Source organism: Haliaeetus leucocephalus, unplaced genomic scaffold, assembly GCF_000737465.1.
Source record: "Haliaeetus leucocephalus isolate CR32 unplaced genomic scaffold, Haliaeetus_leucocephalus-4.0 Scaffold151, whole genome shotgun sequence".
Classification (NCBI taxonomy): Eukaryota; Metazoa; Chordata; class Aves; order Accipitriformes; family Accipitridae; genus Haliaeetus; species Haliaeetus leucocephalus.
The window spans coordinates 522263-547490 of NW_010972587.1; the positions used below are offsets into that span (position 1 = coordinate 522263).

At 42.1% G+C, this 25228-nt stretch overlaps 1 protein-coding gene across 1 annotated transcript in view; it reads left to right on the top strand.

Moving 5' to 3' along the window:
* TBC1D30 (TBC1 domain family, member 30) overlaps positions 1-15004 on the top strand; it is a 55519-nt gene extending 40515 nt beyond the window's left edge. The window contains exons 8-13 of the mRNA XM_010561722.1: positions 972-1140; positions 4712-4817; positions 10302-10414; positions 10588-10727; positions 12388-12594; positions 14166-15004. Coding sequence (XP_010560024.1) covers positions 972-1140; positions 4712-4817; positions 10302-10414; positions 10588-10727; positions 12388-12594; positions 14166-14947 — 1517 coding nt within the window. The 3' untranslated portion in view covers positions 14948-15004. The remainder of the gene's footprint in view (positions 1-971; positions 1141-4711; positions 4818-10301; positions 10415-10587; positions 10728-12387; positions 12595-14165) is intronic.
* The last annotated feature ends 10224 nt before the right edge of the window (positions 15005-25228 follow it).

The window sequence follows — 25228 nt, forward strand, 5'->3', positions numbered from 1 at the left end:
CGATGTGGTTTCCCCCCCCCCCCCCCCCCCCCCCCCCGGTGTAGCATTCCCTCCAGCCTTCTTCTAAACAACATACAGCTCTTTTATTTGGTAGTGTTTTGGGGAAGGTGGTTTTTTTGTTGTTGGTTGGTTGAGGTTTTTTTCAGTCTGGAAGCTAAGTGCACCCTTAGTTCCATCTTAGAAAAGATCTGCTACCATGTTCCATGTAAATAAACTGTGACTGTACCCAAACTGTGTAAAAACAAAGAAGGGGTATCACGGAAGTATTTGCTGTTTGAAAGTGTTTTCACAGGCAGCAGCCTCTTTGGTCATGGCCTTCAGTGCATCAGTTGATACTAGGATGCACTACGTGCTCTCTGAGCATAACAAAAAAGTAAAACTTTAGAGTTTCAGGCTGAAATACTAAAACTTGTTTGAAACTTAACAAGCCAAAAGGAAAACTGAATGTGTTACAGTCACTTCTGCTAAGCTGGCAGTGCATCAGGATATTAAAACAATAGATAAAACTTTACAGAGACAGTCATATTCACCTTCATGTAGATAAAGACTTCTTATGCCATTAGTTTCTGAAGAAATGCAGTGGTTTGGGGGGTTTTTTTTTGGTAGTTGTTGTGGTTTGTTGGGTTTTTTTTAATAAAAGCTTTTAGTTCATATGGCTTTGGGGAAGGAAAAGCAATATTTCTGATATAAGAAGAAAAAAGAAAGGTGTGGTGGTGTTTTCCAAGGTTTACAGTCTAAAACCAATGCTGCTGCTGCTTAGAGCTTTTTGCAGTGCAGCAGAATGAAAGGTGATGAAGTATGTAATTTTTCCATTGCTCTTTTTCTCAGCTTATCTTTGGACAGCTGCAGGCTAAGTAAGTTTTGAGCAATAACAGAGGTGCTAGAATGTCTGGATTTCAGTGTGCAGTTTATATTCCTTGTAAAATAATAGTAAATTACAATTACTTTAAGATTTTTACTTTTTTTTTCAGGAGGCTATGAACCCCCACTTACAAATGTCTTCACAATGCAGTGGTTTCTGACCCTCTTTGCCACTTGCCTGCCTAACCATACAGTTCTGAAGATCTGGGATTCAGTATTCTTTGAAGGCTCTGAAATTATACTGAGAGTAGCTTTGGCTATCTGGGCAAAGTTAGGAGAGTAAGTGGTTATTTTTATCTGATTTTTCTTTTCAGTACGAGCAATGTGTGTAACTTACGTTGTTCCGAAGGGCGTGTTCTTAATTCTAAACAAGATGCGATCTTTCATGAGAATGATTCTGCTTTGAAAAAGCTGCACGAAGTGCCTCTATGGCTTCCCCAAAAACATGTGCTTCTGGCATTGTATCAGAATGGGCATGATAGTTAATTGACCCTTTCTACAGGAAATGTCTCCAGTTGTTTGCGTTGTCTGTGTGTAATGTCTTCATGCTATGCTAAAAGGTTGGTTGGACTTCCCAGAATGTAGACCTCTGAGGGAGCTGGTAAATACTTTGCGGAAAGACATGCAGAGAGACTTAAGGGTGACTAGCTAATTTAGTTGGGTGCCTGAAGCTGAGGATGTTAATTCCTTATTTTCAGTTAAGGAGACTTAAGGATTTGAGCCTATTGGCTATACCTAAGAAAAGAGTTCAGTCTTACTAAGAGAATGATTTAGTGTTACACGGTTCTTTTCTGTTAAGGCCTGCAAACAAATTTTCCTGAAATTCTCTGCTTTTAAGCACTTGCTAGCCAAGTTTCTATTATAGTCCTTTATGGCCTTGGAAACTCACCACATAGGACAAGACACAAGAGATGGTCAGTTCCTCTAAACTCCTCTGTTGTTGTAGCAAATATTTGCATTCCAAAGAGTGTACAGTGCTCCCGGAGAAATGAGTTTTGTCACCGACTTCAGTGGGAGGTGTGAGCTCTGACAGGGTAAGCAGATGTTAGCTCAGCTGGAAACTTTTTTCAGCTGGTGTCAGCAGCTGCATCAAATTTTTCTTGTGATGCCTATCAACACTCACCTTCCTTTGTTCCCTGAGACTGAACCACTGGGATTTATGTTAGCTCTGTCCTTGGAGGTTTCATTTCTTTTTTCTTTCTAAATAAATTAGCACTGCAGGCTAGTAGTGTTGTAAGAGACTTTGTTTAGTATATTTAATTTTTAATCTGAAGAATAATGATTAGAATAATAATTTCCTATGAGCTTTATTTGTTCAGTTCATTAATGAAACTTGCATGAATCATTTACATTAGGATTAAGCTATACATAATCCCATTGTGCTTTATTACTTTGCACCACACCTTTAGATAAAAGGTCCTATTGCAGTGGGTCTCTGTGCACCTAAAAGCTGTAATTATGAATGTTCCACCTCATAACACGATAAAAAAGAAAGTCACTGCTTTGAAGATTTTACTACAAAACTTAAAGCAAAAATGAAACGTGTTTTATAAAAACTGGAAGGAACAGAATGAAGAAATCTATAAGAATATGTCCAAAAGAATAAGCTGATCACACTGCACACCTTGTAGCTTTGTTTGTGGGGCATGGGAGAAGGTCTGGGAGATTTGGGAGCAATTAACAGAAAGGGACACTGGTGGGATAACCAGAGATCCAGAAAATGATGAGTCACCAAAACTGAACAAGAATTGAAATACAGTAAGTTTGTGATTAATGATATCAAACAAGATGAGGAAGTAAAAGATCGGGCCCTGTGTTTTTGCTGGGAGAGGATTGTGATTTTGTTCCTCTTTCTTCTCCACTAGAAATAGAACAGGGGGGATTTAAAGAAGTGGGGCCTGAAACAGTGATCATAGTCTCATGATCTTCATACTTCTTAAGACTGTCTTTCTAGACCTAAAAATGGGGTGAGAAGTGCATTTCCTAAAATGTGGGTGGTTCAATCATACTTCTGTTTTGAGGGAGACTGAAGGAATGGGGAGGTTAAAAATAGGTGCAGCAGAGAAAGCAGTATGTGGAGGTCACGAGAGACTGAAGGTATCAGGGAAGGTAAGCAGTAAGCTTGTGATAATTGGCTACATACCCATTGTTTCTACTTTTTTTTTTTTAACTACTTAATCATTCTTTTAGCTAAACTATGTTAAGATTTCAGTAGGAGTTTCATAGTTCAACGGTTGTTCCCTATAGACACTGAAGATCAAGGGAAGCTTCCTCTTCTAATCCTTAAGAAAAAAGGCAGGGTACTTTTTTGATCATTCCAGCAGCTGTATTTTACAGGGGAGGCTACAATATGCAGCCAACAATGCACTTGTTTGGGATAGAAGTAAAACAAATTTTTCACTTGACGGGAGAGGATGTTTAGCAGCTGACTCTAACCTATGTAGAACAGCAACTCACAAAAGCATATTATTCATATTTCTTTTCCTTTAGCTGACACTCTGTGGGTGATTTTATGTTTTTAGAAATTTTTTAAAAAGTGCAGGGAAAAAAACCACAAAAACCCAACTGACCCCTCCCCCCAAAACCAGAACAAAAACCCCACACACCACTAAAACAAAAAAAAAAAACCCAAACCAAACAAACATCTGCATCTCTAATTTAGAAGTAGCATTCACAAATATGCAGGATATGAGTGAATTTTCCTTCATTCTGCAGTACGTGAGCTCAGCTCTTTTGAATACAATGACATATTTAAATACACCTATACTTAATTTACTCCATGTCGTGGTTTAACCCCAGCCAGCAACTAAGCACCACGCAGCCGCTCACTCACTCCCCCCCCATCCAGTGGGATGGGGGAGAAAATCAGGAAAAGAAGTAAAACTCGTGGGTTGAGATAAGAACGGTTTAATAGAACAGAAAAGAAGAAACTAATAATGATAATGATAACACAAATAAAATTACAACAGTAGTAATAAAAGGACTGGAATGTACAAATGATGCGCAGGGCAATTGCTCACCACCCGCCGACCGACACCCAGCCAGTCCCCGAGCAGTGAATCCCTGCCCCCACTTCCCAGTTCCTAAACTAGATGGGACGTCCCATGGTATGGAGTACACCGTTGGCCAGTTTGGGTCAGGTGCCCTGGCTGTGTCCTGTGCCAACTTCTTGTGCCCCTCCAGCTTTCTCACTGGCTGGCCATGAGAAGCTGAAAAATCCTTGACTACAGTCTAAACACTACTGAGCAACAACTGAAAACATCAGTGTTATCAACATTCTTCACATACTGAACTCAAAACATAGCCCTGTACCAGCTACTAGGAAGACAGTTAACTCTATCCCAGCTGAAACCAGGACACTCCACCAGAATGTTTTCTGGCTAGTGAATATGTTCCCATCTGACAAAACCACAGTTCACCCAGGGAATTCAGCCGTTTGGTGCATAGTGAAGAATGGGCAATGAGGCAGTCAAGAAATCTTTATGCTCCCTTTCTGAGCTGATGGGGGAGCTCCCCTGTGCTAGTAGGAGGGAGGATTTATTGATTTTCATGTTGTAGAAGTGAAAAGGGCAGAGGGAATAACCTGTCTGGACATGCATGAATCCTTTATCGTGAGCAGTCAGGACAGTAAGCTGTGCTCAGTACATCCTTTTACTGCACCAGCATTTCCTACGTGATGCGCATAGTTTTATTATTTGGAAGTGTATGGAGAATTGCAATAAACTTAAGAATTAAGGCAACTAATGGAAGCGCGTATTTCAATGACGACAGAAAGTTCACTTTTGGTTTGGAGGGGTATATTCATATGTAAAAGTAAAATAAAAAAAACCCCACATGTATTTTGATGTAGGCAAATAGAGTGTTGTGAAACTGCAGATGAGTTTTACAGTACCATGGGCAAGCTGACCCAGGAGATGCTGGAAGACAGTCTGATTGACAGCAATGAACTCATGCAGGTGAGTAATTGTGATATAATTATTGTTTGTGCTTTCTACACATCCTTCAGGTGCTGATTTCTAACATTACATTTTTATTCAGGTACTGCAGAAACCTAAAGTCTTCCAAGAATAAAAGTTTAAGATAAATGAGTTGAGCTAGCATGTCAATGAAACAAATAGGTGACCTGCAGTTAAAGCTAAAATCTTATCTTATACATTAAGAACAGAGAACCATTAGGCTCCATTTGATAAAAATTGGTTGTATGTTGACAGCTGAAAGTTTGTTGTGATATAATGCCCAATTGGATTTACACAAGTAAGACATAGAATCTTTTAGTAGTCATAATTTTTAGGATGTTCTTTTGTTTTATGTTTTGGTCAGCTATTTATTACACTGTGTCCTTTTCATTCTGCAGAGACTGTGGGAGGCAAGAGTTTATCAAGCGAGTAGGAGAAAAAAAATATCCTTCATGATTTAAAAAAAAGCCATGAACAGTTGTCAGTGAACTATAAACAAAGACATTTGTAGATAATTGCAGCCCCTGAATTCTTAAAGCATATGTCATTGTATGAGAACAAAGATCCACATTGTTCTGGGAAAGGAAAGGGCCTTTACTACTACAGATACAATTTTACTGATTTGCACTTGCACTTCTTTTTGTGATATCCTCGAGGTGTTGTCTGCCTAGATGTTTTATAAAGACTTCATGCTACAGTTCTGGAACTTTGCTTTTGTTGAGTTAGAGCATGGTGATTAAATGGGTTCAAATACAGGGCACATGGTTCACCTGAAATATTTTACCTGTCTTAGAGGAGGGAAAAAAGTCAGTGTCGGTCTATGAAGTTGCATGAGTTTATTAACAGCGGTTAGCAGTTGACGTCTGTTACCCATTATTGGAAGCAAAACTTCCTGAGTGTCTGGGATAATACCTAATCTGGTAAAGTACTGCCCTGAAGTAGAGGATTACTTTCAGATTTTTTATTTTTGTTGTTGGTTTTTTGTCTGATGAGGGAGCTCTAGGAATGGGAGAGCACTGTGGCTTTGTTTCAAAAATGGAAGTGCAGCTGGTCAGAGGTACTCGCATGCTTTTTAAATAAGTGTTAAGGTTTCTCACAAGACAGTTCAGATATTGAGGATGCGTGAGGAAGGCGGCACAAGCTGATGCCTTCTCATATTCATTGTGTCTCAGTTCCTGGTCTCAAGTGTAATACAAAATCAAGATATGACAAAAAATAATGTTGAAAAAGCTGAAGTGGACTTTAGTGACTCAGTGAGGATTTCTTTCTTTGCTGTTGTGTGTAATAGAAGATAAGGCATAGGTAACTTACTGGTTGAAGGGATGGAAGGATCTTTTGGGTTTTTTTCAGCTGTTGCAATTACAAGTATACTAAATCAGCAGTCTTTTTGTGCTTCAGCAAAAGTAAGCACTTGGTACAAGGTATATGTGTACTCATAGGGTACATGTGTATTTTGTGACACTGACAGGAGCATTATGGTAGGATAGCATCGCCATTGATACAGAGAATGTGGCAGGTTTAAGTTTTCTGCATAGAGAAGCAGTGTGTCTGGTTTATGTCTGTTCTCTCAGTTGAAGAAACCACACTGTAGTTCAGGTAGTATTCTTAAGTCAAAGGCAGGCACCGACAGTGTAGCTTTCTCCATCTGAGGTGTTCACTCCAGGCCCTCTTCACCATAATTGGAGAGAATTAAGCGCTAAAAGAGTTTACCATTAGGGTATGTGAATGCCACCATGTGTCTGGCTGCTGCATTTGAACAATTTTCTCTGTGCTGGAGAAGAAAATAAAGAAATATGAACCACTGCATTAATAAAAGGATCCAGGCTGCTTGAAGACACTGGTTTTTAAATTGCTTTAGGCTTTTTCAGAGGAGTCAGCCAGAGATGAATGTTAGACTGCTTTGTTTTCAAAATGTTTTGGGTGGTTTTTTTTTCTTTTTTTCCCCTCATCAAAATCAGAACGGTGAATTTACATCTAATACTTTTTACAAGGTAGCTCAAGGATTAGTATCTTACTGCAGGAAAGGATTAATACCCTACTCTGCCTTCCCTACGCATTTCAGTAAAGGTTGCTGGTGGCAATCATCTCACTAGAAAACAAATTGTGCTCTAAAAGGCCTGCTTCCTTTGGGAGCTGGAGGAGGGATGTGTGGCTGATCCTTCAGCGGCAAGTGTTGACAGAGCAGATGTCTAAAGTAGATCAGAGGACTCTTGTCCTCATTCTCTCCACCAGCATGTATAGTTGGTACAAGTTTATAATTAAAAATGCCTCCCTCCCTCCCTCCCATGCAGACAGTACATATACCTGGGACTGAGTGCTTAAAGCTTTTGCAGATTTGGCTCTTGCATGGCAAGAGTTCTTACAATGTTGTACTGAGGAGAGCATGGAGGGATTGGAAGAGCAAGCAAGCCTACAGCTTCCTCCTTTTTCACATTGAACAGTTTAGGTAGATAAAGGGTAAATGCTGTATATGTCAGATGCTAGACCAGGTATGTATTCAGGACTAGAAGTTAAACAAATACGGTATTCAGTAATGTCATTTTATTGGCCTATTAATAAACTTCGGTTCTAACATGGAGACAGAAGGCTGTACGCCAGGTGTCTGCAGATATTCTAAGCAACGTGTGCTAGATTGAGTACACGCTTTCATGTCTTCTCAGAAAGCGAGCATTTTTATAAGCAGCTAAACTAATTCAGTTTGTATGCCTAGAAACATTGCAGCATAGAGGAGATGAGAAGCAAACAGGAAAAGGAGAGGCATCCCTGTGTGCTTACTGTGGCGGAGGGGAACAGGGATTAATTCCTCTGTAGTACCCTAGCATTTTAGATCATCCTCTGTAGATGGTTACCCTTATTTGATGGTATTCGCTGTTAACTTTCTACTTGAGTAGCACTTTGGGGTTTTTTGGATTTGTTTTTGCTTTTGCTTTTTGTTTTGTTTTCTTAGTGAAAGTGAAAAGAGAGAAGAGCCTTAAACCAGTGTGGGGTGGCTCTTGAAATAAGTGTGTTTGAGCTGTCTGCAAAACTGCTTACCCTCTTGGAAGCCACAGCCTATCACTTTCTGTATGGTGTTCTGCTGAGGGTGTGGATGGCTTTGCATTTTTTAGGGTGAGGGAAAGGATTGACAAATGCTACTGATTTAAGGTGAGAAGAGAGGTTTTTTTCCTTGTCTTTTTTCTGGTTCCCAGAATCTGTCTCTTATGGCCATAAATAAGATGGTAAGTTTGGCTACATCATGGTTCGTATGTGTAGGCTGTTTCACTCTGGCACAGCTTCACCAGAATTAACCAAATGGCATCCAAGGCTGTGTACAAACTAGGAACAGGCTGCTTTGACTCTGAAGCATTGCTGTGAGGAGATCACAGGTGTTGATTGACAATGTTTTTTTAATTTCCAGTGGAACTTGCATCAGCATAAACTTTGTTTGTGGATCTCTTAAATAGGTGGCAAATGAGGCCTCCAGTTATAATCTGATAACAAGTAATTAAGCTAAAAACGTGTATGCTAAATGAAAGAAGTTGCACAGGATCTGGAATAGACGCAGATTGGAGACAGGCAAAAGCTAAAAGCGTAATCTAAAACAGTAGGTGCAAGGAGTAAATGGAGGATTCAGAGTCGACTGTTTCACTTAAAGGGTAACTGGCATATGGAACAAGTTACCTGAAAAGGCTGTTGACATAAAGGATAGAAATAAATTCCAGACACACCTCCTTCTCTATGAAGGGAGAGACTCAAGACATATGGGGAAAAAAACCAGGGAACTGTGGTGGAGATCAAACAAGCAGGCAGGCACGTTGGGCCGGAGGTAGGTCTTTCTCCAGATCATAAAATTCCTGCATCTAGTAGACTGCCAGGATAGCGCTGTTCAGGCCCTAGAGAACACTTGTCTTTCACAGTAGCATTGTAGTTTCATGGAGTGGCAAAGTTTCAGTTCATGCTCTGGGTTTTTGTAGGCATCCTCCTTGCCTTAGAGTCTGTGCATGGCTCGAACTGTAAAAAGCGTTTTCACGCAGGAGCCTGTTGAGCTGTACTCCAGCCGGCAGCATCCTTCCTGCTCCTCATTGCTTACAGCATTCCCATTAGTGAAACAGTTTTTTTCTTCTTCTGTCAGGAAAGGACTAGTACTGAATTCATGTTTGTGATTTTCCTTAGTGTATTTAGCACAGGCAAGGCACAGTTCAAGAATGGATTATGTAGAAATTGTTCAAAATTTCCTTTCATCTTAATTGAGGCCATTTGCCTTCAGATGAAAATGTCACTGACTTAATAGCACAGGGGGAAAAAAAAAGTGTAAGTGAAGAATTCCTGTCATAGCTAATGAGAAATTGTTATGTTGCTGTCTTTCAGAAGACATTTAATTTTCAAGATGGGGAAAAGCTATAATATTTCAGAGAAACTATGAGAAATGATATTTTGGCTATTTTTCTTTTTACTTCTGACATTGAGACTCCCGATGGATTGTGTGTCAGTTATCTGAAAGTCCTGAATAGTTGTAAGTGTACAAAAGTAGGGGGAAAAAAAAGGCAATTAAAATAGGTAGGAACAAATCAGCAGTGATATTGCAATGAATCTGGTGTGTCTTTATGCCAGGTTGGCTGGTGACACACGTTCTATTATTACAAAATGACAAAGCAAAAAATAATGCTGAAAGCAAATACATTTGCAACTGTTTATCTTCTTTAATTCTGAGTACTGAAGTAAATAAAAATGTATTGGAGGGGTTTTTATGGCCTCTTTTTAAGTTCTAGGGACTACATGTTGAGTTCAGAGAGTTGCAGAGAGATTTCACCATGGAACAAATTTTTTTAAAAAAACAACCTTCACTACCCCTTGTTCCCCCCCCAAAACCACCCCCAACCCCCCCAACAACAACAATCAAAACCAGAAACTGAGAGGAGTAAAGTTAGCTGGATAATGTTGGGTCCTTCCTCTTTGGCTGTAACTTTCATGTGGAAGTGATTTCCTTCACACAAGTTCTTGGGGCGGCTCAGGTGAAGTAATGGATCTGTTAACAGTCCACATCAAGTGAGGATCTGCTCCTTCCTATCTATGCTAATGTCAATACCTTGTTGAATACTTGAGCAGAAATGTAAGTCTTCTGGAAGATTCCCAAAACTTCAATGATGCATTCATGCAAGTGAAATCATAATTGGAGGAGGATTTCTGGTGTGCTGGCAAGGAAAGCATTGACAATGATTATTAAATAAGTATAGGAGTTGAAAAGGACCCTACATCTCATGTTATCTGTTCCATTTTTATTTTTTTCTCTCTGAACCATGTATTTTTCTAGTGAGTCAGTCTTTATTTTTCTTGCAGGAAATATTGACTGAATCATAAAACTAGACCATTTCCATTTTACAGCACTAGAGAATGTGCAGCCTTCAATTCTGCAAGACTGAAGGTCTGTTCATGGAGAAGTCTTTTGTGGGACTGTTAGTTAAAGTGAAAATTTTAAAAGCTGCATTTCTTTTTTCCACCCCCTAGACTGTTTATACCATGGCTCAGTTTCCCTTCCCACAACTGGCAGAATTAAGGGAGAAATACACGTACAACATTACTCCTTTCCCTGCAGCAGTGAAATCAGCTTCACTTTCGGGGTAAGTTTGAAATGCACTGCTTATGGCATATAAGGTTATTGTTTACTCTGCACGGATAGTGAAAAGGCAGGTGGCATCCTCCCTTGTATGCTCCTAAAGGAGATAAAGATGTTTGGTGATGATCATATTTAGGAATGTCTCTTTCTTATTTCTCTTATGTTCTCATTTGACAGAAGGCTAGGCAGAACCAGGGACAGTGATGAGGAGAATGACCTAGATGATGACGACTCAATTGCCAATGCAATTGGCTGTCTTGGACCATTAAGTGGGTTTTTGGCACCAGAGCTCCAAAAATACCAAAAACAAATGAAAGGTAAAAGTGCTTTTGTTCATTTTGTAAAACATGGTTAAATCTGTATCACCTTACAGAAATCATCTGTAGCTTCATCTGTGAAAGCTGCTTTGAAAATTGTATTTTATATTCACATAGAGCTTACAGCAGGTACCAAATGACTTGCTCTGCAGTCCATGAAGATGAGTTCAAAGTCAAGTTTGAAGGCTATATGTGTAAATTAAATGACAGTGTGGGTTAAGGATTTGGCTACAGTAATGGTTAAAAAATCAACCCCATAGTGTTGCCCACCCACAAGAGAAAAAAAAAGTACATGTGTGGAAAAAAGTCCACCCTAAATCTGTGCTTATTTTCAAGAAAGCTGTTAGGTAGTTGGCATTTTCTGAAGAGTGTACATGTAATAAATAATCTTGACCTTTATTAGCATACGCATGGCTAATATTGGAACCTGTCAGCAGTGAGTGAATTCTGCAGGTCATTTCACTGCGCTTTTGGCCAAACCTTCAGACTGTTGTATGTTTTGGTTATATTCACTTTTTTTTTTTTAGATTGGGTATGGTTTAGGTGTTGTCTCTATTCTTCAAATCCATCCACGTTGTAATAAAATTTCTGACAGAATTGTATGTTCACCTGTGCAAGGTCTAGAAGCAGAACAAAATTCTGATCCATACAAGCAAAGCAGATCATTTGTTAACTTGCAGCAGCTTTTACAAAACAGTACTGGATCAACAGTGATTTTATGATATCCTGGGAGAGGCTATAGTTATTTATCCCCAACCCACCCCCACCTTCCCCCCCTAAAAAACCCCGACTGATATAGCAGTCGCTCTTATCTGATTACACGTCATTCTTGTGGCTTGGTTTCACTGAGACCTGTAAGCTGCAGTTGTCCTCTTGATTGCTGTGGTGGTTTGTTTTTCCCTTCCTGAGGGACTGTAAGTCTCTACCTGCTGCTTCAAACTAGCACGTAGTCAGAACATCAGACTGCTGTTGCAAACTAAGCCAAAGACAAACAAATATCCCTTGAAAAAGAATTACCCTGTTGACCCTGGAGTGCCAGTTTGGTGGTGCATCAGAACCAGCTGTGAAAATAAATTGCACTGCTGCTGTTGCTCTGCAGCTGTTGATCAGAGATGCTCTCAAGTTGCCTGATCCTCAGTTGCTCTGCGCCTATCCCTTTTGTTGCTACTAGCAGCTTTCTCCCTGTTGTGCTATAACTGTTTCTTGATGCTTCTTGCTGGTATCGGTTGTAGGTCGGTTGTATAGTCTCATGCCTGCTTGACTGTAATGTATTTTATAACTTGCATTGTTAGCCTCCTCTTTGACCAGTTGAGTGTCTTTAATAACCAGTTTCTGAATTACTTTGGTGATGGCTTGATGTACTTTTGGGTAATTGAAGAACTGTGCTAGTAACTTTGCATTGCTATGTTAATTGACTTTTGTACTCTTTGAACTCCCCTCAAACCCTTGCTATTCTTAAGCAGTAGTTCTAGAAATGTAACACTTCTTATTATAAATAGTGCAGCTTTGTTAAATATGCATATTATAATAAATTTTTAATTAAAGACTACAGTTAAATAAGACTATAGGAATCAGACATAGACTTCCCTTGCAGATAATCTGCAGAACTCTTGAGTATGCCAGCTACTCCTCATCTCCACTTTATTCCCACTCTGTGCAGATCAGAATGAAGAACAAAGTCTGGGTTCCAGTAACATTGCAGAATTAAGTCCAGGAGCAATAGACTCTTGCCGAAGCGAGTATCACGCTGCTTTTAACAGCATGATGATGGAGCGTATGACCACTGATATTAATGCACTAAAAAAGCAATATTCCAGGATAAAGAAGAAGCAGCAACAGCAGCTTCACCATGTGTATATCAGAGCAGGTAACATATCAAAACATGCTTCATTTACCAATTTATTACAAGCTAACTTCATCATAGGAGACAAGGCAAATAACATTCTTTTACATTTAACCAAATAGACAAAACAAGAGAGACTGATGGAATATATAACACGTTAGTAGTAAAGTGGATACCACTTCGTACAGACAGATTGTAAATGAGAGGGTGATGTTTTTTCTTCTTTTGTCAGGATCTGAAGGTGACGACCCTGGGATTTTTTTAGGTCCCAGGGACCAGCTGAACAATGGTACTTAAAAGTGTCTTTGCTATCTGGGTGCATTGTGTTGATCTCTCTGATTAAAAACTTCAAATCTTTGGCATTCTTGGAGTTGACATACTGATGCACTGGAAAAAGTGAAATGAGGAGATGAGTACACTTCAGACCAAGTGGCAGGTAGATTCCTAGCTGGTCCATGTTATCCTAACTCCTCTGAGTTCATCCAGGTATGGCAAATTATGCAGCTGAAGAACTGGCTTAGATGTTCCATTGTGGCTGACAGTTTACCTAGCCATAATGATACTGCTGTGAGGATTGAGCTGGACATCAGTCCGTTATTTAGCAATCTGTGTTACAGAGCCTATTTCCCCAATTGGCAAACTCAGCAACGTGGAGGTTAGCAGGAACAGCACAGCTGAGGGTTTTAGTGGGTGTGCAAGCTGAACACAGCCCACCCCACTCATTCCTCCCCACTTAGGTGTCACCTTTCTAAAGTTGGCATTGAACCATGCAGATGGGTTACTGTGGAGAATTTTTATTCCTCTTCTAGATTGTCTAAACTTGTCCTAGCAGGAGCATTTGAATACATAGAGCTGAAATTTTTCATTAAGATCATTTGTAAGGATTTTTTTTTTTTAAATATTGGCAAAGTATTTGCTTTAAACAGGCTGTAGCCAGCAGAAACAGTGCAAACAGTAAAATGTTGATTCCCAAGGATTGCCAATCTCCACCCCCCAAACATAAACCTTTCTAATGTTACTAATCATGATGCAGGGCTGGGTTTGTGGTTTAATCAAACTGTCATCTAACTACCTAATTCTGAGTCTACTGTTCTGGTTTAATAAGAGGACCTAATAGGTGTGGTTTATCCATTAGAAATACATTGATTCATTCTCCAGTCACACAAGCCTCATGGAAAGGCTTATTTGACTGACCTTGTATAGGGACTGAAGTGCCTCTCATGGTTGGAAGAGAAATGAAGGAGAGGGGAAAGATCAGAAGCCAACGTTAATGTTAAACTATCAGTTACAGTGCAATTCCAAAAATTGAGATGCTATTTTTGTTATGATTTATTTTCATGGTATGCCTGTATTCCATAGGTAGGAAGCAGGGAGGGAGGACAGAAAATCTTTATTATAGAAGTTACAGCTTTGTGTTTGACCCCAAGATGAAAGAAAAATTCAGTGATTTTTCTTTTTTTTTGTAAATAACTGTCAGTCCTACAAACCTTTGCTATATCTCATAGAAAGGTGTCAAATTTGGTGGGGCATCCTTAGAACATTAATTGGTTTTGTCCTTTTACAATACTGTGTTTCTCTTAAACACTTTCTTTCAGACAAAGGGCCAGTTACCAGCCTCCTCCCTTCTCAGGTAAACCATTCCCCAGTGATAAACCACCTCCTTTTAGGAAAGAAGATGAAATTGAATAACAGGTCTCTTAAAAACGCTGTTATTCACATCCCAAGTCATGCTACAGGGAAGATGTCTCCCATTCCCCAAGAAGATCTTAAAGCAAAACTGAACTCTCCATGGCGCACTCACATACGAGTTCATCGAAAGAATATTGCTAGGGCCAAAGGCCAGCTGGGCTATGGGGATACTGTAGGACTAATAGATGAGCAGAGCGAGAGCTGTAAAACAAATAGTCCTGGTGCAAAGGAGGAGACTTCCAAACATTCTGACTCCGGAGAAAGAGAAGGAGGTGGTTTGGATGACAGGACTACTCGAAAAGCTGACTGGCAGTCATCTGAGCCAGTCTCTACGGACAGCAGTACAAACATGTCAGTGGTTCAGCTAAAATTGGAAGCACTGGAACTTGCCTCAGATAGCAAAACCAATGCTGAGTCAACATCCCATCAGTCCAGCCAGCCATGTTTATCAGAGTCCTCCAGTTCCTCCAGCGACAGTGGAAACCTGGCTAAATCTCCCCAGCCTGGGAACCTGAAGCCACAAGTCTTCAATCCTTTTCCCAGCGTCAAGCCTCTTCGAAAGTCAGCTACAGCCAGGAATTTAGGGCTGTATGGCCCCACTGAAAGAACGCCAACTGTACACTTCCCACAGATGAGCAGAAGTTTCAGTAAGTCTGCCAGTGGCAACAGTGGGACCAGGAAACGATGATGTACTTACTACCTGGCACTTTCTATTTCTGACAGCAACAAAAAATTTGTATTGCCTCCTCCCCCCCCACCCCCCAATGTGTGCGTGTGTACATGTGTCCCAAAGCGTTTCTAATCTTTAATTAAGTAGTGGGGACAAAAGTGGTTACCAGATGTATAAATATGTGTCTTTGACAATTGTGCTGCTGTGTTGTTATGGGATAGATTAGTGAAGATGCACTCTGGCACCCTATTGTCGATTCTGATGGTTCTGTGGTAAAATAAATACTGATTTGCAGTGTGAAGCATACTGTTTCTTTAAATCTAACTCGAACATAAAATCACTGGCTGCCTTTAACCCCTCAGCCCCCCATGGCTGCCTCCTGTCTCCTTCAAAGCTTGAAGGACAAATTGTCTGGTGCAGCAGACACCTATTACAGTTTTTATGACTGTTATGCAGCTTCCCCATTAGACCTCATCATCACGCTCTGTGAGCAGCTGGAGAAGCCATGACTAACAGAAGCACAAGCAGCCCTAGCAGTCAAAAGTATCCCTTTGTGTCTGGCATGACCACTTAGCTACTGGGCCATCTGGCTTCAGATGTTCTTGAGCAGCATTTTGTGCTTCTCTTCCCACAGCAGTTTTCTGCTGATACTGCTTTTAATATAAATGTAATCAGTGAGCATGAGAATAGCAGACATAAGTCCATCCACAACACTGGTTTGCTCCTTTTCTGTTACATATGTACATACATACATTTCTGCTACTTACTGCTGGACAGTTGCAGCATGCAAAATTAGGAATTAGGTACAACTATATGTGTAGTTGTATGAGTATTATGGCACATCTTGGCTTCAGTGGATTTAAAAGCTATTATCTAGATTACAGACTTGTAATTAAATCATATTTGCCAGCTTAGCAGTAGGTACAATATATGAATGTTCCAAAGTAGTTTAGGGTTTTAAATTCTATAAATAGAGTGATGAGATACTTAGGGTGCCGCTTATCATTAAAAGCCAACACATGAGCCACTGTGTAAGTGGGATGGACCCGTGGGACTGCCACGGGCTTCCACAGCTTGGTTCTGGTTTGGTGTGAAAGAGAATGGCAAAGCGATAAGCTGAGTATTTACTTCCAAATCAAAAAGCAAAGCTGGTGAATACCGTAAGACAAATACTTTTTTTTTTTTCTATATATATTAAACAGGCAGGCAGAGAAGCTAAATGTGGATAATTCACCTTCAGGGTTGCAAAATCAAGCACTCAAACTCCAAGAAATTCAGGTTGCTCTTAAAATGTTACAGCTCTGCCGAATTGTATGTATTGACTGTGATTCATTACCTTATTGCTTCCAAGTTTCCCATGACATGAAAGTGCCATTATTTTAAACTCGAGTAAAAGCAGTGATGATGAATCAGTCCCATTGTATGTAATATCTTATTTCCTCTTTTTAAATTCTTTGTTAAATTTGCAAATTAATATATCATTGTCTATTTATTAATGTATCCCATAACCTATAGGATTTGATATCAGTTTTACTGTATACAATAACTTAAGCTGTACAATATACCCTGTTTACTGTTGTGGGGACAGTTTTATTTTGTTGTTGTTTTATACAAGTGTCTGCATATAAATAATATACAAGTATGAACACTATAAACCAGATGTAGATCAGATCTTGCCCCTGCCTTGTTTTCAGATTATAGTAGTATTGTCACTAATGATTATTTATAGTGCTAAGTAAATTTAAAATAATGTAGAATTTAGTCAGTGATCATGGACTGTATGAGAATTGTTTCTGCCTTGATTAAGAAGAAATGGACTTCTCAAAATTTTACTGTGAATCATTCTCCCCAGTTTTTCTTAGCTTCAGTGTATCACGTGGCTGTATATGGAACCAGTAAAAATAAAAGGACTGTCATTCTGCAAAAACTGCTAAAATGTTGAAAGTACATGTATGAATTTTCAACACGTTAAGCTGTGATTAAGCAATGAAAAATTAGCAAGCTTTGCATGGATATTGGTCTGGGGAAAGAAATGCCAGTAGAATACAAGTTCTAGCGATTCAGACCTAATCAATAATTGACGAGTGTGCTCTGAAGGTCTTGTACTCTACTTGGACCATTGGGATTGAGGTAAAGGAACCATGACACCTCAGTGCATTAGTTTGGTGATGTTTGCTGCAGGCAATTTTCTTTAAGTACTGCTAGATGAGAAAATTGAATGTCACTTCAGCTGTTCAGTACCTCAAAGGATGTTTACTCTCTACCTGAAATCTGCCTGTTGAACATACAGCAAAAGCAACTTCATCACTTGGTACTGAGGGTGGAACATGAAGATGACATCCAGAGAATCAGGAAACTCCAGAGACGTTTCCAATTTTTTTTTCCCTAATGAATCCCTTCAGCAAATGAGGTCTGGTGATGTGGCTGTGCTTGAAAGAGTGGCATTGCAGCACTGAGGACGTTGTGAAACATCATGGTGGGAGTCTCTGCTCCATAAACCTCTGCATTTTGTTTTCCTTGAGGCCTCCTTGTACTAGTGCTCTCTTCCATGTGACTAAGTGACCTTTCTGTTTATTGGGTTTTTGTAACTCCTCAAGTCTTTTTTTTGAGAAAGTATTTTATTAGGATCAGGTTGACTTTTATTTCTGAGAATGTGTTTCACCATCATCAAATGGAAGCTCTCAAGGGCTGGGCATTTGATTCTGTTTTGAGAACACTTAACAGGCCTGCAAGTGGAAATGGACCCAAAGCTATTTTGAGATTATTCAAAATTGCCTGCACTTTGGGGGTAAAAATGGTAGATGGTAGAAATCAGTTTTTCAGAACTGCAGGCAGCAAACAGTTGATTTCATCCACAACTGCAGCTAGGGGAAATATAATTTTGTATACTTAACAAAAATCCTATCATAATCCATTCAAAGGAATGTGTTTGCTAGAAAGACAACAAAATGTTCTTTCAAGCAAAAATAAAATGCAGTCCTTTACACTGATATTTCCAATTCAGGTAAAAGTTCATGTTCAAAATTCAAGAGAGACTTTAAATCCCTTTCAAACCTCCATGACATGTATTTTAAACCATGTGAAGCTGTTCATGCAGAAGGTGGGTGGTTTCACCGCTCTGTAGTTTTCCTTGACCTTCTCGCAGTGAGTCACCAGGTGCCCGTCCGCAGGCAGTGGTCACACCTGGCTGAGTGGCAGGGAGCCAGTGTCACCATCTGGCACCAGCTCCGCTGAAGCACGAAGAGACAAAAATTCATCCTAATGGATCCCTGTCCTTGTCAATGCTTTGTTTGCTCCAGTTTTACTCGCTATTTGTTGGCAGAAGATTGGTTCAGGGCAGGGGGTCATCATGGAGCCCTGCGAGTGATTTGAGATGGGCAGTCGTCCCAGACGAGCACCTTCAGCCCGAGTGTCATTGGCCAGCGGGACCCGTCAGGTCAGGCTTCTTGAGCAGCCACGAACTGCTGTGTTTGGACAGCAGTTGGTGTTGGTGACAGCATCTGAGGGAAGGTCTCCTCTGGGAGGGTCGTGTGTGGGCAGGGTGGGTCCAGCACGCTGCAGGAAAGTACACGTGTGAAGGGTACTTCTATCTTCTGCACGCCCTTCCCCACTGAAGAGCCAAGCCTTCATGGTTTGTACGGGCTGACTTTGGCTGACACGAGATACTTCACAAGATTTAGGACACAGAAGTGGTTTGCAGTGTAAGACCGTGTCAAGCTAGCCGGTGCCCAGGCCCAGCCTCCCCCAGCCTGCAGGATGCTGGTTCAGCTGTGCTTCATCCTACAAGCAGCAGAGAGCATTTACTGGCTCACCGCAGGTTTAAAAAGAACCACAAACGTTTCCAAGTCTTTTTCTGATAAAATCGTGTCAGACCACACTGGCTTACCACAGATGAGCAGGCAGGCATGGGAGGCAATGCATGTGGATGGAGAGGCTGGGAGGAGGGAAGGAGCAACCCATCCAGGCAAAAGGTGCCAGAAGGTTTGAGGGAAAGCAAACTCCTCAGTGCCTGTGCTTCTTTTTAGATTGTGTGTTTATAAACAACAACCAAAGGATCGGATGCACGTTGTGCCGCTCCACCAATCCCTCATGTGTTCAAAATAGTCATGGACGTGGCTGATGCCAGCGAGGAGCCACGTCCCGTGACACTGTTGTCCACCCACTCGGGTTGCTCCTGCCCTGCCCCAGCAGGAGGGAGACGGCAGCAGAGAGCCCTCTGGTGCAGTTCACTGCGGCTCAGTTCACACAGCGAGCCGTTGGAAAGGGAGTGAGCGCTCAAATGCCATCCAGGGTAAAACGTGCTGTCATCGCTGTCACTGGCCTGTGCTCTGAGCCAGCTCTGCGGGGAGGCTGTAGTTACATGACACTGCCCCAAAATTAGGCTAGTGAGTGTCGCTAACGGGCAGGTGTGCCAGGCCATTGCTGGATGGATGTGGCTGTGCAACCGGGGCGAAGCTCGGCGTGATATCTGCAGCTCCGCAATGTGGAGCTGGCTTGCTAGCTCAGCCCAAAGGCTTTGTAAGCCTGTGTGTGCTCAGAGCAGGGCTTGCACCAGTTTGCATCCCCCAGTAGCACTTGGGATGTAATCCTCTGCATCTGGTTTGGCAGCAGCAGCCCTGCCAGTCTGGTAGAAAGGGCTGCTACACAATGTGTTGCTCCTCTCTCCTTTTCTCAAGGGTGTGTAGGTTTTTATTATCATTTGTTGGTTTTCTGGTATTTTGTAATTGCTGGTGGCACAGGGAAATTTTTTGAGCAGCACCTCATTTTTTGAATACTGGAGCAGGAGCGACAGGGGTGCTCTCTGCCTCGCAGCACTCAATAGTTTTTGCAACTGTTACTCTCTACGTTTGGCTTGTGCTTCCCCTTTGAACTCCCAACCCTTGCTTGCGTCCATTGACTGTGTTTGATGAGAGTTTTCAGGAAGATAAGGATAGCCGTGCTGGCTGGCTTAGCCCAGCATCTTTTCTCTGACCACTGATTGTTGGAAATCCCTAAGAAAGGAGTCCTGTAGGAACACGGTGCATCCAGAGACAGCCTTCTCTTGGGGCAGTCATCCGATTTTGTCTGGGTTGTGCACATCACACAGAGGTGAGGGGCATGGCCAGGCCAGCAGCTCAGGCCAGTAGCTCATCCACAGCAAGCCAGCAGCATGCTGATCTGGGCAGCTGCGTGCACAGCGGGGACCACAAACAGTGGTTCAGCAGCAAAATTTCCTCCTTCACATGAAAAGAATAATAATAATAGAGACATGGCCAGGAATGAAAAGAATAATAAACACCAGAAAATGTGAGCCTGAAACAGTAGCTGTCGCTGTGATTCCTGCTGCGTGCCGGTTTGCCTCGTGGGCTCCGCTTGCACTTCAAGCAGCGTGGTGGTTCCTCGCGTCCCGGCTGACCGGCCTCCCCTTGCTGGGGAGATGCCCTAGGACTGGCCTGGAGGGATCCTGTGAGGGGGCAGGAGGTGGAAAGAGGCTGGAAAGCCTCACAGGCCCTCAGAGAGCGAGATGTGGCTGAAAACCCGGACCCAGTGCTTCACACAGCCCATGCAGTGATGAAAGACACACAGGCAGCTCCCGACGGGTTTTTCAGCCCTATTCGAACACGCCTGATGGTGTTGCTCTGCTCTTGCTGCTCACTGCCCATAATGGCTCCTCTGCTGCATGCATCCACGTACCTTGCTTTCCCTTCCTGATGGCTCCGGTGGCTTCACCAAACGGCGCACAGGTATGAACGCCGGCCCAGAGTCCAGGGCAGGAGCCAGTCAGTGCAGATACACCACAAGGACACCTGTGGAGGGAACGGGTTTGGCCAGCAAGAAGGAAGCAAGTTTATTCTTAGGAAAAGAAGGTAAGGTCTCTAGCAACCACCCAGCACAGGTATAGAAGTCCAATGGTAAAACTCTGAAAGGCCAGTGATTTACAGCCCGCCTGCAATCAGTCACACGCGCTCAGGGAGAGGAGAGCTGAGCAAAGCCTTACAAGGTGTCAGCTTGTAGTTCAAAGCACCAAAACCGGTGTCGGAAATCTTAAAATTGTTCACAAGTCGGACTTACAATTGCAGCTTTCCTTACTCTCTTAATGACACCTTTTCATGCAACTGGGTTCCTTTTTTTTGGCTTTTTTTTTTAATACATGCAGGTCTATTGCTGTGTTTCATCTGCACCAAAATACAGCTGTAAACCCGATTGTCTTCTCCTCATTCTCACGCTACCAGTCAGTTGCATTAGACATCATGCCCTTTTGAACTCCAGATTACTGCGTATGATAATTTTTTATACTCTTTTCCCTGCACTAGTAAACTTTTCACCCAGCTGCAACAATACTGCTCACTGTTTGGCCCCCAGTGCTCTTGGAGAAGAGGCCTTTCTCCAGAGGAAACAGAAGGACTATTGTCTGCTTGGCAGAGGAACAGATGACTTGGTGTTTCCTGACACGTTCTCCATCCCCACTAGCCAGCGCTGAGTCACCGGTTTCCATCCAGGCTGGAAAGTGTTTGTTCCACTCATGCTGAAGAGATGCTTCTTCTGCCATCGTGTGAGAGGCAAGCTGTCCCACACCGCCGCTGAACCTCCAGGCTGGTGCGGTGGACAGAGGGTTGGTGGGGGATTTCACTATTGCAGTTTGCAACGTGACAGCATCTTCTGTCAAAGTGCTAAAATATCTGATCACGAAGATGCAATATTGCTAACTGCTAGAGGTTAGACCAGGTTCGCAGCCATCACCACCAGTGGGTCGGTGATGTATACCCTGACCCCAGTCCGCCCCGTGTCTCCGTGTGTTCGGATCCATTCATGCTGATCGTGTAGGTACAGTCACTAGATGCCACTGGTGTTCCATGCAAACACAACCATGCTGCAATTCCTGTGAAAGGAAATACAGGCGTAGCTTAGTGTTTCTGATTTTTTTCCATTTTCAATCAGACGTGGAGCGGTTTCCAGGCTATTCACTTTGATTTCACATTGCAGCCTCTCTGCTCGATGTGACTCCTCCTAGTAAGCTTGCTAAACTCAGCAGTGATCCCAAAGTACAGAGACAGCCTAACAGTGTATCTTTGGAAACAGTGCCCATCGCAGTACACTAAAACGCTCTAAAGGCTCTGTCTTCATTAGTGGTATAATAAATTTTCTTTCTGGAGGATGAGCTGGCAAACACAATTCAGGTGGCAGGCAGGTGGAGGAAGCTTGCTGGATTCACTGGGTGCCTTGTAGAGACTTGGTTTGTTTTAAGAGTGGGTCAGCAATGACAACCAGATATGCTGGTCATGAATCAGCTGAGATATTTCTATCATAAATACTGGAGCTGAGCTGTTCCATGCTGAGGGTTGAAAGAAAAAAGACCCCACCTTTTGTCAAACTTCTGTAAAAACAAAACATAGCTAAACTAATGAGTGCCTCCTCTCAGGTACTTGCTGGCTTGCTGCCCTGCTCTGGAGACCTTACTGTTGAACCCAGGAGTGTTTCAAGCTTCTGGAGTTTGAGGAAAACCCACATTCAGGTCTCTCACATGTGGATCCTCTGCCTTGAAGAATTACCTGCCTCTGCTGAGAGCTGGAATTTGCAGTCTACCTGCCTGTCCTCAGCAATCAGTACTGGCTTCTCAGGTCCATGCGTGCCCCAGACACAGCCACTGCCAGCGTCCTAGCAAAACGAGATGAGCCTTAGATTTGCAGTTTGATTTTCAGGAGCGTGCTCTGCAAATCTTCGTGACCAGACACATACAGCGACACACAGGCTTGACACAGCCTGACTGAATGTGCACCAGACAGTTTACTGTCAGGAAAAAAGCACCAGTTGAATGCAGGTCACTTGAAAAACAAACATCCTAGATCCATTTAAGGACTTAGGCTCTTAAAACAGGACCAAGATGTTATTAAGATGCTTAAAAAGAAACACAACCCTTGCTCAGCTACTGCACAGCAACAGAGGCCCCTGGTGCTCTGTAAAATTTCCCTGTTTGGCTTTAGCACTCCCAGAACACCTAGAGCTCTGCCTTTGCTTATGTCATCTTTGTGTCCCTTGGCTAATCCACAAGTGAGCAAAAATGTAGTCAAATCAAGCTGAAAAACTGACTAATTATCTCTGAGATTTGGCTGGCACACTTGGAGTTACTTGCCATTTGATAATTAATTTCAGCACAGGACAAATCTTGATGTGCCTGGGCAGAGCCAGAAATGGACTGGGTTTTGTCATTAAATCAAGATGTGCCTGAAAAGAGTGTGGTCATTTCTAGCTCTGACCAAGTGTGATTAGTCCAACAATGTGTGAGGAAATTCAGCAGTTGGTTGCTTTTAATCTCCATTTTGAGATACGCTTCAAAGAAAGGCATTACTTTTATCCCCAGAGTTCATTTTTTCCTTGTACGGCCAGTGATGTCCATGACCAGAGTCTTTGAGCCTGAACAGTTCCAACCAACAGTTCCCCTCCTGATAAACAAGTCTTTTCACTGTTAAGTGTTGTCTATTTTAGGGTAGACGGGGGCATTTTCTGTGCCTCCCGCTGAGCTGGTGACACTGCAGATGCAAAGTCAAGTTCCAGGACGTGGGGACATGGCTCTGTGCCATCTACACAGGATGGATGGGTTTCATCCCTTGGGCTTCATGAGAGTGAAAGGGAAGGAAGGCATTGACCTCTAAAGTTACAGGTGATAGTCTTGTTTAAAAAAAAAGCTATAGATGGGTCTGTGCATCCACTGGAAAGGCTGCAAATCATGAAAAGCAGAAAAACTGTCCTAGAGATATGGCCACTCATATGGACGAGGGAGACCTGGACCCCAGCATCTGCGTGTGGTTAGATTTTACATTATGCAGTAATTATGTAAAAAGAGGATAAAGCCCTGTGCAGGGAATAATCTCAACCTGGGGCTTATTTCTTTAGATTAATGAAAAAAGGTTGAAAGAGAACAATGACATAATTTAAATATACATTCTATATAAAGGATAACCCATAATAAATCTTCTGTATCATTTCCCAACTTGCTTCTCCATTTCTATTTTCCAGTGAGTACAGAAATGAGACCTGGGCACCTTTAGCTAAGGGAAAGCCTGGCTGTTCTTTGAACTGAAGTGGGTACTGATTCCGAGATGGGACTTGGTAAGGATAGCATGGATAGATAAGAGAGGGAATACAAGAAGAGATTTTTTTTTCTAGTCTGTATGTTGAATATAGTTATTTTGTATACTTTTTTCCTTCCAGGACACACAGTGCACCAGGCATTTAGCTGTTATATTTGTTGCCTTACAGGTATTACCAATCTGTATGGTGAGCATTGACTGCTATATGAATTAAAGCAATAATAAGCTTGCTCGAACCATTCCCCTGTCTGTGTATGAAGTGACGACACCTCAAGGAGCAGCCTGCAGGGAAGGTGATGGTCTCTGGTCTCTGAAGCCATGTACAGCCCTCGATGATATGCTAGAGGGACCACAGCACTACAAACACGTGCAAGGTTGGTATTTGCTGAAGTTCAGTATCAGGAAAAAAGTGAATCGGAAGCATCCTTACCATAAAAAAGCTGTAATCACACAGTTTGTATGGGCAGGTGATTTTTTTTTTACCATGCTCACCTGCTGGCAGGTTACCATGCAGTGTCTCTGGTGCTATTGATCCCATAAGCAGTTGTTCGTCTCCAGGGAAGGAGTTACCTAATAAATAAATGTTCTAGGTTTGACTTATGCCCTCCCACAGTGTCTCCATGGCAGACGGGTTGGTGCCACCACTGTTAAAGCTGGCAGACTGAAAATCTTCTATTTCTTCTTCCCTTCCTTCCATGCTTCCCTCTTGTCTGCCTGCCTGCCTGCCTTTTCCCCCGCCTTCTTTCATCCCCAAATAGATCAAGAGCATATTCTCAAGCTGGTAAAAAAACCTGCACAGTGGTACCTGACCTGGATGTGATGTTTCATTTATCCAGCTTTCTGTTTCATATTTATTTCTTCTTACTTCTGCACAAGATCTGTGATGTGTCTCCAGGCTTCCAGGGGAAATTATGGAAAGAGCTGAATGATTTATCTCTGTTCCACTATGCTGCAGGGACCTGAGTGCACCATCTGGTGATGAACAAGGCCATTTTTGACACCTTCACTCCTGTTATGAACCAGACACAAATTTGCTTTTTTTTTCTTCATGTCTATTTTTCTCATCAAAATTTTTTTTGGTCTTTCTCCTCTGTTGCAAGCTCTCCTAGTTACATATTGAGCCAGTGGGGGATTTCTCTGGTCTTTTTTTTTTTTTTGGAGGCTTAGCTGCTAATATCAGGCAATACCACCCCCCCCCCCCCCCCCACCACCCCCCCCCTTTTCCTTCCCC